Source organism: Harpegnathos saltator, unplaced genomic scaffold (assembly GCF_003227715.2).
Source record: "Harpegnathos saltator strain DR-91 unplaced genomic scaffold, Hsal_v8.6 scaffold119, whole genome shotgun sequence".
Taxonomy (NCBI): Eukaryota; Metazoa; Arthropoda; class Insecta; order Hymenoptera; family Formicidae; genus Harpegnathos; species Harpegnathos saltator.
Genome location: NW_020229894.1, coordinates 924,174 through 938,821, shown reverse-complemented (window position 1 = coordinate 938,821; position 14,648 = coordinate 924,174). Strand labels below are relative to the sequence as shown.

The following is a 14,648-nucleotide window of genomic DNA, read 5'->3' as shown; positions in this document are numbered from 1 at the left end:
CACATGTATTATATGGCTTGTGGTCCTCCGTTTCGTTCAACCTCAACACGAGAGCTCTCTCTCTCTCTCTCTCTCTCTCGCGCGCACGCGCGCGCAATACTTATATCCTCGCGCAACCGTCGGTCCTTATACGTCGCAACGTAATCGCAACCTCGATATTTATACATCTTATTTTTTTACGTAGACTGTACAGTTGCATTTCCTCCTAAAATTAACCGTTTCAATGTTGACGAGGGAGGAGAAAAAGAGAGAGAGAGAGAGAGAGAGAGAGAGAGAGAGAGAGAGAGAGAGATACATATATATTCCTGTGCTGTTAAAGAAAGCGTTATAAAAATCCTTGTCCATAGGACAAGCAAGGTTTCAGTTGAAAGATGCAGGTGGGCGATGCAGTGTCGCGTTTGGCAATTTGTATCGTCGCAGGAAACGCAATGTCCCTTAGTAGTAACTCTCGTAGTTCCTTCTCTCTTTCCGGATTGTACCGCGCGGACACGACATTCCTTGCGAGTCGTTTCGCAGAGTGATCCATCGTAGACTGCGTTGCATATCGCTTGTATGTATGTATGCGAAACACGACGAGTCACTGCGAGACGCATTATCACGTTAGTCCTTAGCGCGGAAAGCATGACAGTGCCTTTATTGAGAAGATACGGTTTATCTATTACAATTGATTTTGTATAGCCTATTTTCGCGAGCCACGCGCGAACTCTCGACGCTTCGGTCGTCACGGCGATCGTACGCGAATCGCGTTTGCATTTCCCCGGAAATAAGCAGGAAGGCAGAGTCATCAACCGAACACACCCACACAGCAAAGATATTCAAAATATATCACAGGGTTATCCAGGAAGATATTGTGATACTCTTAGAATATCCCTGCGATGTATTTGGACCATTTCTGCTGCGTGGGACACGAGTGTCGTGACTGCAGGATAAATATGCGCGAGAAGAAAGATTGCTCGAGTTAACGTGACGATGAAGGAATCAAACAGCGATGTGGTCGAAGGTAGCTGAATTTCTGCTTCTGATGAAACGAATCCAGACTTAAGTACCAGAGATCAACTGAAACGCGGTTTTAGTTTCTCCGTTCGTTGTCACGTTGAGCAATTTTTTCCCCCGTGCGAGTATCATTATTCATGCATACGATGGTCAAGGTGGTCCAAATGTCGAAGAGCAAAAGTGTGCGCCACAGGTCACTCGGGGATCTCGGGTTTCATTCGTCGTCCAACGTGCCGCTCGCAGGCAACGTCATCGTCGGAAACGCGTGAAGAGTCGCGAGTCGCGAGACTGCAACGTGAAAACGATGAACGTTTCGTTTAAAGTCTGAGAGACTCAAGAAGCTAAGCTTGACTTCTCTCGTCTCGGGCGAATCGAACCCTTCCTCGGCATTCGCGTTCGTCTTCGTTTTCTCCTTTGTGTATAGGAAACAGGTGATTCAGCCATTGACGCACCTCGACACCATCCAAATTCAGACTGATATTCCTTTGTTTTTGTATTTCTTGATATTGTTTAATCTAGTCATACATCATTTTTTATTATTATATATAATATAGCTGTAATACTTTTGTGTATCTCTCCCATGACTACACGCTGTAACATAAAGTATATTGTAAATAAACATGTATAAGCTTGACTTCTCGAGAATAAAAATGCGCTATTCTTTAGAGTAATGCAGCTTCAACAAGGCGGGCACAGGTACGTGACACCCCGCTGTGCTGTGACTGCCAATTGATCGTTGGCATCGATAGGTGACATTCACAAGAGAGAGAAGCACAATTTACTCGACGCATTTGCGGCTTCGTATATGCGTATATTCGTGATACATATTTTATTTCTTACGCTTACGACTTCACTATTCGTCATTTTTATTTATCGTGTGCTGCACCGCGCGCGCGGCGTGTGTTTACACAAACCAGCCGGAATGACTTCGCGACTGGTGAGATCATGATGTTGTGCGGAAGTTGCGTAAGGGTATTTGCATGCGAGGAACTTGACTTCGAAATTCCGCGAGGCGACTTTACGTCACGGGTTGTACGACTGTTCGATTTAAACTCGCCCGATTTCTTGTTTCCGAAAGTCAAATCACAGCCCGTCCACCAGGGCCTTTAGTGTACTTTGACTTTGAATTGTCACACGTGTGACATTTTCTTAATCAAAATTTCATACTTGTTATATAATTATATCAATTCTTAAATATTGTTTCCGCAAACATTTCTCGAGGAATCGAAGAATTACAGTTTAGCGGAAGAAACGCGTTACACTTGAACGCACCACGTAACGATGTACCGACAACGGGGCGCTCGCTTCGCGAGAGCGCTCGGGGTAGAGCCGAAAAATGCCTGAAGCGCCGCCGCATCTCGTACTCGGAGCAGCCTCTCTACCGTGTCGCATGTACCCTGAAAAATCCGTAATCACCGTGGCATCTCGAGCAACCCCGAGAACGACGAAGCATCGTCGCGCGCGCTCAGCACCCGTTCATACTTGCTACGTCCCTGAGAGCGCGCGTGCGCGTGCGCACGCTTACGTGCGAGAGAAGAGGACAGACCGCTCGCACAGGCGCGAGCGAGACGCCGATAGGACGCTAGCTGCTACACACCGATGGCCACAGTGTCGGGTGCTACGGTGGTAGTGAATGGAACGCGGTGTGCCGCACGCCTCGCGTAGTACGACGCTCCGCGGGCACCGTGCGCCACCAATGGCCAGCGAGTACGAGCGGTCACGTGACGCGCGTGCCGAGCCAGCCAGCAGCAGAACATTGCAAATGACAAGACGCGTAGGGCATTGTCGTCGCGCCGCCGCCGTCGCTGCTGCCGCTGTCGCCGCCGCCGCCGCCGCCGCTGCCGCCGCCGTCACCGCCGCCGCCGCTGCCGCCGTCGTCGACCTCGCTGAGTGAATCCTTCCGGTAGTCGGTGAAAATCTCGTCGGTGGTTGTACTCCTCCGAGTCCTCCGTGCCGGGACGCCGGACGGGCATCCTCCCCGATAGTCGCGGTCGTTAGTTTGTGCGCGTGCGACTTCGTCGGTACTCCCGCGCCCTGAGAGAGAGAGAATCGCTTTTTGGACAAGAGGAAGCCGCCAGGTGCGCGCGTCCGCTCCGCGGAGCTGCGAATCGCTCGCCGGCGCCGCTCGCACGCCGCGTGCGGGAGAGAGAGAGAGACAAAGAGAGAGAGAGAGAGAGAGAGAGAGAGAGAAGAAGATGTCGAGCTCGCAGCGTATGCGAAAGTCCTCGCCATGCTCGAAGCAGGGTCCGATGCGCGCCACCCTGCCCGTGAGCTCGTTGCTCAGGCAGAGCCGGCAAGGAAGCAGTCTACGGAAAAGTAACAGCAACAGTCCCACCGTCTCGCCGACGAACGCGGCGGCCTGGCGGGCGCGCATCTCGCCAGAGACGTCGTCTTCCTCGGGACAGCGGAGCCCCGGGTCCCTGTCCTATAAAGGTACGTCGTCGTCGCCGCCACCGTCGTACCGCGGGCGTTCGTTCTTTGTGCTGCTCGTGGAATCCCCAATCGCTCTCACCCGGTGTGAGAGAGAGAGAGAGAGAGAGAGAGAGAGAATGAGAGGGGGAGGGAGAGAGAGAGAGAGAGAGAGAGAGAGTGTGTGAGAGAACGAGAGCGAGAGAGAAAGAGCGCTAGAGAAAAAGAGAGAGAGAGAGAGAGAGGGGGAGGGAGAGAGGTAGATAGATAAAGAGAGAAAAGTATGTATCCTTGATACATTGTCGCGCGCGCGTGACCTCCCACCGGGCACTGGGCTCATCGCCGAGGGCAAATGATCAGTCCCCAATGATGATTCTGGATACCCGCGAAATGGGTCCGACCGATACCGCCGCTTGGCCCAGAAGCGCGGGGTCGTCGGGCTGTTCCTCGGGACCAGGTTCCCCCAGGAGGTACATAGAGAGAGTGCTCTGTGCGAGGTTAATATTTTGCTGGTAAACGAAAGTCCATTTCATCTCCGTGGAAGATAGGGTGTCTTGCGTTGCTACGTTGTCAGAGGTATGTAAAAGCTGGCCAGCATTCGTTGCGCAGATGTGGGAGGTAAATATGTATACGTAGACTTTGTGTAATCGGGTTTACTTGGTTCTTCAACTCATTGATAACTGTGCATTCGCCGTATCGATCCGGGAGATCTCTCGCTCCTCTCCTCGTCGTTTGACAGGAAGAGTACAAAGAACAGCGGGGAAATGGGAAAGGGACATGTGGTTGTTGTGTTTGTATTCGTTTGATTCGGGAAAACAGAGTGAGGGTATAATTCTATTTACTCTCGAGTATATGACTTTCAGTTGTTTGTTGCGAAATTTGCTTACTCGTGAGTATCCAGTTAGTATCTCATTCTTTTTATCATCACTAATACCTTTACTGTGGAGTACATTTGTAACTTCACTTGTGTGGCTCTGAGAATCCTTTCTCTTGTTTCGGTTGATTGTATCATATTGTGCACACTCTACTATACAATGTCATGTCTTCACTTTTTGGAAAGTCTCGATTATATGATACTCATTTTCACTTTGCATCTTTATACATACATCTCACAACTACAGTAACCGAAGAAGACATTTTTAGTTCGGTTACACTCTTCGCGCTTATTGTTTATGACTCTTTTATCTCACAAACACATCTCAAAGTAGTCGGTCCAGCAACCGAAAACAATTCTTATAGTTCGGTCTGGTACACGCGTACTTCTCACGATACGATTATGTAACTGGTTTATTTTAGAAGTGAAATTTTCATGTTGCTCGATTGATTCAGCATTGCTGTGCTTTGCAGCCAAATCAAAAACGTTGAGCGGCCGCTGCACCGATAGCTTGAGTGGAAGCCAAAACATTCGACGAACAGCATCGCTGGATACCATCTACTTGAAAGGACAGTGGCCACGTGACTCTTATTATCTGCATTCCAGTCTTCTTCTGGTAGATAAGTCTACTCAGGTGAGAGGGCATTCTCTGTCTCTAGAAACATCTGCGTAAAACGCAGGAAATTGTAATCACAATGTATAAAATCGGCAAAAGAAAAAAGAGATCCTTAACTTTTGCTATTGTGAGAAACTTATTTGCCGTACTTAGTCCTTGGTCCTTGAATTGATCCAGCAACTTTTGCTTTCATTGCAGACGGAAGAATGGTCCAACGAACCGAGAAAAATGCACACTCGTCACCCCACAGATGAAAAATTGGACACTCGTCAAAACACCACAGATGAGAAAAATCCTAAAGAAAATTCTGTAGGATTGGAAAAATCTTACTTCAGGCATCGGTGAGTGTTCATATACTTTCTAACTGTTATTTTATATCTTTATCAAGGCACCTTGATGCATCGCCTCTTGATGCATTATGTCGCAGATTACAACGTTCAAAAGAAGGTACCAGCAGTAGAGAACGGACAGCGGCATTTGGACTAATCATGCCAGGTCCACCGCCCGCACTTCCCGGAGATCACTCAGTACTTCTGCCCAGTATTGCTTCACAGACATCTATGCGTAAGTAAACCATCAGAAGCTCCGTTCGTATCGCGCGAGATGTCACATCTAATATCCGCTATGCTTGCAGACAATCAATTCAGTTTGAGTACAAAAGCGAGTCCCATGAATATCCCGATGAAACCGATGAGGCCTCCGATGCGTTCGTCCATCGAAGGACTCAATCAGGAAATCGAAGGATTCGTGCTCAAATCTTCGGCCAATACCAGCGACGCAGACCATCCAGTAGAAGACAAGGTAGGAACTTGACGCAATTATTAACGTGATATTTTCACTCGGGACGATTGCGAGAGGCAATCGTCGTATGAGCTGTTGCTTGCAAATAGAGGGCAGGATCCCTTTCTTCTTAGCTATCGTCCGTACGATAATCAATATTCTGTCGATGTATGTGTGTGATTGTTGTGTATGTAATTTTTTTTAGTATGCACGATATCGCGAACAAATCACACCCGAAGGACATCGCGCTCCTTTAGCAGACCTACTGCGGGCCACTCGGAGTGTTAACACACAAACGCCGGCTACCGACCTTCCCTCCAGTTCTTATTCTTCAGGTAAGTCGCACGGCGGCGCATACTGCGCCTATTTTTCAGGTATATAATGTTAACGTAATCATGACTGTTGTTACATGTGTTGCAAAAAATTGTCCGCAACCGTTTTAGTTAGCAACCGTTTAGCGATAAACCCTCTCGAAAGATTGCCAGGCAGCAATCAAGATATTCGATATTTCAAAAACGTCACGTCGCCTTGAGATTACATTTCTCTTGTACAGGGGTGGTCCGTTATTGATGGCACATGATTCTCCATTAGTAAAAAGTAGATCGGGAATGTAGAAAAGAAAAGAAATTTTTCTCATGCGAGATTGCGTTTTCAGGAGAATCGATCTCGAATCGTTGAAAACTTGATGGTTTCTCTCGTTATATTTCGATGTTGATGCAACATTCAACTGTCTGATGTGTAGAAAATTGTCCAAAGTTACGCGGGACAAATGAAAGGCGATCGTGTAACTTCTCAATTTGATTTTCTCGAAAATCTCTCGTATCCAATTTATTTTCTCACGACGTGTAAAGTCGCGTCGTCGCGATTGTTTATCTATATATATATATATATATATACATATATATATATATGTGCATAGATATATATTCTGGTTGTTTTTTTTTTTTTATTCTGGTTAACGTACAATAGTATAAATAACACGCTAACTAAAGGTGTGCGCCTGTTGAGACAGGCCCTCCATCTAGGAATTCTGAGTCTCCGCTGATTCCTGGTGTTATGGATGCGTCCCGTCCGCCTAGCGATCTCTTACAAGGTTGGAGCATACACTTGCGGAAAGATTTGACATTTTCGTTTTTCACGAGTCTCATTTAACAAATTTGTTTGTCTTTATTACTCCCCCCAACTTGCTGTTGATTGATATTCCGCATTGAATGACTTATACGTATTACCAATGTATACACAAACGAGTACAATTTGCATATTTTTGCCGAGACACGTCCTAGGATATATTCGTCTCGTATATGCATGATATGATGATCATTCCGACCCCCAAAAAATCGTTATTCAAAAGATGTTCACAGACAAAGAAATTTGTGGTCATGAATTTTTATATACAGTTATATACATTTTTTTTTTGACGTCAGTTGCATTTCAAGATCTTATCAAACTTTTTACCATCAATAACACGCATATCACGTTAAAAAATGATATACAGCCTATAAATAAGTAAACAATAGGTAAATCAGATACTCGTGTACATATACTTGAACTAGTTGCATGATCTGCTATTGTTTATGAATATTTTACGTGTCGTTGAATTGCTTTCTTTTCATTCCTTCGATATCTTTTTCTTTTTTTATCGTTATAAATGTCGTTATTTATATATATATATATATATATATATTTAAATGTATATATTACACGTGAAAACAAACACTAATGTGTTAGAAGATATGCATGACGTTGCTACGATAAATTCAGCGTCTCAGAGGACAGGTATCTCAATAGATTTATTTCATTATCGTTTGTCTGTGTCTTTTATTTATATTAATTTGTTTTATTTATCGCAGTTGTTACTTTACAGCACGCAGCACGCAAAAGAAACAAGAATATCACAAATATGTTCAGTATCATACACGTCTTCTTTCTACATGCATTTTCCACATCCGTATCTCTGCTGTTACTAAATGTATGAATGAAGAAACACAATTTGTCAGTTTATCTCTATTTGTATTTATCGCAATATAAACTCGCCACGCGTCACACCATACCATACATAGAGTCGTTTATACACATTCATGCAAGTACCTATTTTAAAGACAACGAATGGCATGAATCTCTCCGTTATTTATCTTAATCATCGACACACGTTCAGAAACGTAGTATTTTTCACAAATACATGTCCCTTAATGTTCTTCTTTAATTTGTAGGCGGAAGCCGCGGGTCAACGCCTGAACAAGACAGAGAAGGACGTCTCGGCACCTCCCCTCATATTAACAGGTTCCTGGCGAGAGAACCACCCGATGGCTGTGAGAAAGTCAACCTCAAATTCGTGGAAGAAGCAAGGTAACGTTGAGATTGATACATCTTACGGCCACTTTATCATTTAAATGCGCGCACGCTGTTCGTGTGTGAATGTATGTGTGTATATGTTGTATGCCGTAGGCGGCCCAAAGATTTGAGCAAACTAGACTATTGCCCAAAGCCGTGCGTACCATTCCAATTGAAACCTAGCTTGGGATCAGCGTTCCTGCCATTGCAACAGCCGGCCAGTCCGACGATGGTCGCGAGTGCATCACCCTCCGCGCATACAACACCGACCACACCTCCTCCAAATCCATAGTCCCACTCTTTACCCTACGGTGTTACACCTATAAGCCCGATTAGTAGACATACACACATATATGTATACATATATATATAATACATATATAAATGTGTATATGTATATGTACATATATATATATATATATACATATATATATTTTTTTTTAACGACCATGTGGGTAGGAAGTGATTTACTTCGACATAAAGGCAGATATACACCGATAAAAGGAAAAGTTACCGAACAAAGAGGAGAAAAAGAACAGCCTGTTCCCAGTGCGCCCCGACAGTCGCGCTGCGAGCATCGTAAATTGTGTAATTAAAAAGAGTTGCGATGATTGCATTGATATAAAGAAAAAAAAAGAGAAAAGAAAGAAAAGAAGTATTGGAAGGCATCTGAGCTCCGTTATAATGTTCGAAACAATAATAAATACGAGGAACAATAATTTGTGATAACTAAAGAAAAAAATTACAAAAAGAAGACAAACGACAACGTTTAGGAATGAACATTGTGTTCTACAGGGAAAAAGACTAATGAAATTGTGTATTCTAAATTTAGTGCTAAAGTGTGCTAAACGACTTTAGTTTTGTATACACGGATAAATATTCAAGATGAGACAAAAAGAAGTATTAAATTTGATTGTTGGAATAAACGGAAATTATACGGATACAAAGGAAAAGAGCATGTGTGCACTGTATATATGTATACATATGTATACACATGTGTACGCATATATACCCATATGTATATACATCGCTGCCCGTCTATGATGTTTTCATTAAATTTTTATCGTTTCAAGTAATTCGACTAAGTAGTGACAGAGAGGGAGAGAAAGAGAGAGAGAGAAGGAAAAAGAGAGAGAGAGAGAGAGAGAGAGAAAGAAAGGTGAATGATTTGTTATAGAATTTGTATCGTTTTGTATTATTACTTGTACGCTAAAAATATTCTCAAACTATTATTGTACGAGGAGCTAGAAAAAATATTGTATCCCTGTGCATCTTCGTCTCACGGAAGTGGTCTCACACGAGGAGGTTTTCTGTTCAGGGCGAAACGTGCGGGCAGTTGGTTGTCACGAACTTGACACGTCGTGTGCACGTGGATGTGCACAAATTTATTTCCAATCGAATATATAAGTTGATTTAATATTTTTAACTTAAGATTCACAATCAAAGAATCAAAGTCTCAATATTTCAGAGCGTTGCATTCGCTGTTAATAAGACACTTTCTCCTCGTCGTTCTTCCGTTTTGTGTCGACGATGATACCATAGGGCTGCGATATATTTTTCGTTTATCTTATGTTACGTTAGATAATCTGAATATGTACAACCAACACACAACATGCAGTGACAGGTTGACGAATGTATGACAGAATGACCCAACGACACAAGATGGATATGTATTGAGTACAGAGATGATGAATGATAATATTAAATATTGATTGAAGTGACGCGACATGTGCTTTCGCCAGTGTGGTATCAGATGTGCATAAAAAAAAGAAAAACGGCTCCCTAATCTGGCGTGGAATACAGATGTGCGTGTATGTTTTTTGTATAAACGCGGATGATTATTTCGAAAAATATATAATCTGCGTCTTATGCAAGCGACAGTATGCATGTGTTGTAATATCAGAATCCTGATATTAAGCCATCCACGAATAACTTTGATAACAAATGATTGTTAACAAGAAGCACGTTATACACGTGAAATGTTCACTAAAGTGCAGGATGGTTACTCATTTCTAAAAAAAGAAAAAAAAAGAAAAGTAAAGAAAAAACTTGTGTTGCATTACATTAGACAATTAGAAAATTGAAGAAAGAAAGAAAAAAGATTAGAGATGAGAAAAATGGGTGTGTCGCTTCCATTTTTACCGAAGATACTTATCGCGATATTAATTAACAAAGATCTTAAAGGAGATTATTAAAATACGAATGTGAAAAAGAGAAAATGCGAGGGAGAGAGCGAATGGAAAAAAATTGTAAGTTATTCGTGCGATGGGTTAAGTTATTGTTTAGTATACGCAGACACATAGCCACTCAACGAGTTCAATTTATTTTTTGCTTTCTAATACGAACGTTTTGCAAACGGTTTTTATAGATTACAGTCAGTGGAGAAGAGAAAATAAGAATCTTAATATAGAGTGTAAAGTCGAGAGTGGAAGAAAGCGATTTTTTAAATACAATAGTAAAATATACTTTCTAATAATATAATGTATATCTAGCTACGCGCGACAGTGAAGAAGAGGAGGAAGAGAGGAAGAGGAGGAGGAAGAAAAGACGAAGAAAAATAAGAAGAGAAAGAGGAAGAAAAAGATGAAGAAGAAAAGAATGTTAACACATAAGTACCTGGCACACTGGTCTATGCTCTCTCTTATCCAGCTCACTAGGAAGTTCATGCCTTAGAATGCGTGGTAAGGTGTGCTACATAGACAAGAAGGTTAATCAGAGGGTCAGGATACACGCAAAACGCACTGGCTAGTTTAAAGTGTACACAATACAAAGATACTGTAGTATTTACTAGCTTAAGAGAACCTCGTTTTTATTTATTTTGCTACAGATCTATAAACGACACCTCGTAAATACCACCTTGTCGCATCGATACTTCAGTGTGAACGTAAAGCAGCTTCGAAGGAAAAAAAATGAAAAAAAAAAGAATAACAGCGTATTCAATCACACGTAATTCTGTCTTGTTCGTGCTTTGCACCTACGCGGAGGACTTTCCGACGTTTTAACGCGAGTGAAACGAGAGGTGGGAGCAGGTTTTTTCGTATTTTCAACAGTGAGTAGTAGTTGAGGAAAGAGGAAAATGAGAAAGAAAAAGACAAAAAAAGAGGATCATTTCAGCGAATACGCGCTAGCCTCGTTACTTTTCACCGCACTCTCTCAAAGGCTCCACTTTTTAACCTTCGTGTACTTGCATAATGTGTTATCATTACTGTTAGCTTTTGTTGTCAATCTCATGAAACGGAGTTAATGCGTAATGAAGACTGCTGAAACTCAAAGAGATCGCCTGTCATATTCGTATATACCTGAGAAAAGACCTAAAGTCAAATAAAATTAGGCTCAAATCACACCGCAATTTTACCTATGTAAGTATACTCTCTTTGTAATTCATTACTAAGTAATCTCCTTACGTGACTACCGGTACATTCTCTCTACATATCTAAATCTGAGCAGGCTTCAGAATGGCAAAATGATTATGTCAATTAAAAATTCGTTTAACCTTAGGACTGTCTAGATGTATTGTTGCAGTATCTTGCACAAAACGAAGAAAAAAAAATGATTGTTGAACGTGTATTGTAATTCGTAAGATGCTCAGAATTATACAAACTTTCCAGTACATAAAAAAAACATGTATGTTGTATAAAATATCTTAAAAAAAAATTTTATATACCTGCTGAAATTAAAATGCAACTTTTATTCACTGTTTTATAATAAATATATGAAACATTTATATTGTTTTTTTACTCTCTCTCTCTTCTTATAGAGGAACTCTGTTGCGACCTGTTGTTGTTTCGTCGAGATTGTCGTTTTTTACATGTGTACGCGTGTAAATGTTGTATGTAATGTTCACATGCAACACGAGAGCGATATGTTACTTGCGACGATTGAACGCCACGTGTATCACTTGGAAAAGTTTGAAATTTTGCGTTATAGTTTCACTCCTAAGGAGGTGTTTCGATCGTCAAGATGTAACTTGCAATTGTTCACGAACGATCATAAATGAGCAGAAAAGTGGAAATACCATATATCGCATTACAATCTGTCGTGTTAATTTACTTGGAAAATTCAACTGTAAGAACTCACAGACGCAGGTTTGGCATCTCCCGTGTGTTCCGCAAAGAGTATCTTACAACGTTAATTTTTTATACCATCAATTTTACCCCGCTCCGTTTTGAGATCATTTCGAGCGCTTGTTTGACTTCTGGCCGGTCCTAAGGCTAAATCGACGTTACTCAGCGAAGAGGAAATCAGAGCGTGTGTAAATAATAAGCTGTTGACGCTTCTTGTATTAACAACTCAGACGACATAGTTTCCCCGTGAAGCGAAACGACCGAAGCTCGTCGCGCGGACATTCCGCGTCGTAAAATATATTTACAAAGTGTACAAGTTACAAAAAATTATAAATGCGTAAGAATGCGTGCTGTCCACCACGAGCGGCTGGATATCTGAAACCTGTTTGACAATTGTAGGTCAATGTGTGATATATTACATGCACGCACAGCAAGACCATTTGTTAACGTGTAAAATGTGCTATTACGTTCTTTCCGTTTTTTTTCCTTTTTTCTTTTCTTTTTTTAAGAATGATGTTTTTAGTCTTTCTTTCTTTCTTACGATACACATATATGTATACTTCGTTATTCTGGACAATTTTTAACGCGGAAATAATGCTTTTGTGTGTGTGTGTGTGTGTGTGTGTATGTGTGTGCATGCGTGAATACGTATGCGAGTGTGTACGGTAGGAAATGTTTTACGAGATATTTTTCGATTAGTGCTACTTGGCCCGAGAATCAGTCCTGTATCAGTATTGTAAAAAAAATATATATATATATATGAAATTTTTTTGTAACGGACGAGAATTCGGTGAAGTACGCGAAATGAATATATATCCGGAACAAAGGTAGTGAGATGCAATATTCACGATGAATTGTGTGATACTCGGCGCGGTCGCCAAAATCGGCTGTCGCGAACACAGCGCGTGACGCGCGAATATGAATCGTATTTTTGTAATTACTTTGCACTCTTCGTTGATTTCGTTCACGCCGTATATTCACGCCCGCCGAGACAACCAGCTGAGATCCCAGAGGCCGGGCGGATTGTAGACACGCTATTACTTTCATTACTCTCCCGTGATTCTTTCTCCTCTTCCCTTCGTTGGCAAAAGCGTCAAAGCACCAACAGTTTTCAAGCGATCCTCGAAGATAACGGGATGTTCTCGCAGATGCTGAGTGAAAAAAAATTCCTCAAATGACGTCTTTCGAACACCGCCCTCCGAAGTGACGCTCTCGAGAAGAGAGAGATCGCGATTGTTGCAAAGCCGGGAATCGGCCGGGAAGACGACGTCATCGTGGCGAAAAAAAGCGTCAATAGCGCGACTCGCTAAATTCTCCAACGCGATCTCCGCGCGCAACATACACATCCGCATTACGAAATTAACGAGCGTGTTATTGTTAGCGGTCTTGAACTCTGTAGATAAACACACTTCGCGCCTTTTAGTCCTCCGTCTATCGAATGCTTCGATGCGTGTTACACGGTGCTTCGGGTTGAGAATGTACATGTTTGTCTTCTCTCTGCCATTCTTCGTTCGAGCGAGTGACGTGGATGATTCAATAACGGCCGATACTACGCGATTGTGTGACGATGTTAGCGTACTTTAAGCTGATTCTCGTGAACAATTGGACGTGCACATCGACCGTCGCGCGGTCGCTTCGCGAAGCGACATATAATTCTCTCACCGATTCTCATTCTCTTCGCGTGTGACCGTAGGGAAGAGAAGAGAACAATGTTAATAGCGATAAGTATACTCGTATATAAGTCAGAGCATACCCTGTGCTATATTAAGGAGAGATAATAAGAGGATAAAACTAAAGGGAACTTCTCTCTCAATATGGAAAGGTGAGCACAGCCAAAGTGTTGCCTAGTACAAATATATTGTAAAGAAAATCGCGGACTGTTGGTCGAACAGGCCCTTCGAAAAGTGCTAATCCGCGCGCTCTCTCGCGCGCGGGTTCCTCTTTCACCCGCTCTCCCCCTTTCCCTCGCCCTCTCCGCGAGGCACACCAGAATCGATGTTTGATCTTACGCGAGAGCTCCCTCTTTGTATTATCTTACCTCTCCATAGTGAGAACAATATATTCTATGTAAATTGTTGAAAATTTGTGGTTTTTTCTACACGCGCAATTAGTTTGTACTCTCTCTCCGATCTACTCTATCTACCGGCATAATACCGTACATGTACTTATTCCGATAACGATATGCACCTTTATTTTTGTCATAAGGGATAAATGGAAAAAAGTGTACCTTTTTATATTACTATTAAGGCGCCTTATGCATAAATAAACTTTTTAGAAAAACGGGACCGACCGGTATCTCGCAATACCTGACGATGTCAATTTTCGCCTTTCAATTCAGTCTCTCTCTCCTCAATAAGGACTTATCTCCACGTCTCTTCTCAGTCGAGCGCGACGTATTCGACGTAAATTCGCGTTGACTCCATTCATCCTTGCTGCGTCATCGTTTGTATTCACACAGATTTTCATTGTACTAACCGGGAAGCTCGAACACACATATCTTCCTTCAGTCTCTCTCTCTCTCTCTCTCTTTCTCTCTCTCTCTCTCTCTCTCTTTGTCAATATTAACCGAGAAGGGATTTTA

At 42.4% G+C, this 14,648-nt stretch overlaps 1 protein-coding gene across 3 annotated transcripts; it reads left to right on the top strand.

Annotated features, from left to right (window-relative positions):
• Positions 1 to 2,830: 2,830 nt before the first annotated feature.
• Positions 2,831 to 14,352, top strand: LOC105184962 (protein FAM117B). Of its 3 annotated transcripts, none has more exons than XM_011144099.3 (9): positions 2,831 to 3,426; positions 4,750 to 4,910; positions 5,091 to 5,233; positions 5,281 to 5,456; positions 5,527 to 5,693; positions 5,878 to 6,007; positions 6,685 to 6,765; positions 7,883 to 8,018; positions 8,118 to 14,352. In XM_011144099.3, the coding sequence occupies exons 1-9, from the start codon at positions 3,189 to 3,191 to the stop codon at positions 8,293 to 8,295; spliced, it is 1,410 nt and encodes a 469-aa protein (XP_011142401.1). In that variant the 5' UTR covers positions 2,831 to 3,188; the 3' UTR covers positions 8,296 to 14,352. The 3 variants fall into 3 exon arrangements, with proteins under 3 accessions (XP_011142401.1, XP_011142403.1, XP_011142402.1); XM_011144100.3 differs by having other exon boundaries at positions 2,832 to 3,426; positions 5,320 to 5,456; XM_011144101.3 differs by lacking the exon at positions 6,685 to 6,765.
• The last annotated feature ends 296 nt before the right edge of the window (positions 14,353 to 14,648 follow it).

Coding starts and splice junctions, on each gene's coding strand:
- LOC105184962 (XM_011144099.3), top strand. CDS start 3,189: ATGTCGAGCTCGCAGCGTATGCGAAAGTCCTCGCCATGCTCGAAGCAG. Junction 3,427..4,749: donor CGGGTCCCTGTCCTATAAAG/GTACGTCGTCGT, acceptor TGTGCTTTGCAG/CCAAATCAAAAACGTTGAGC. Junction 6,766..7,882: donor GCCTAGCGATCTCTTACAAG/GTTGGAGCATAC, acceptor TTTAATTTGTAG/GCGGAAGCCGCGGGTCAACG.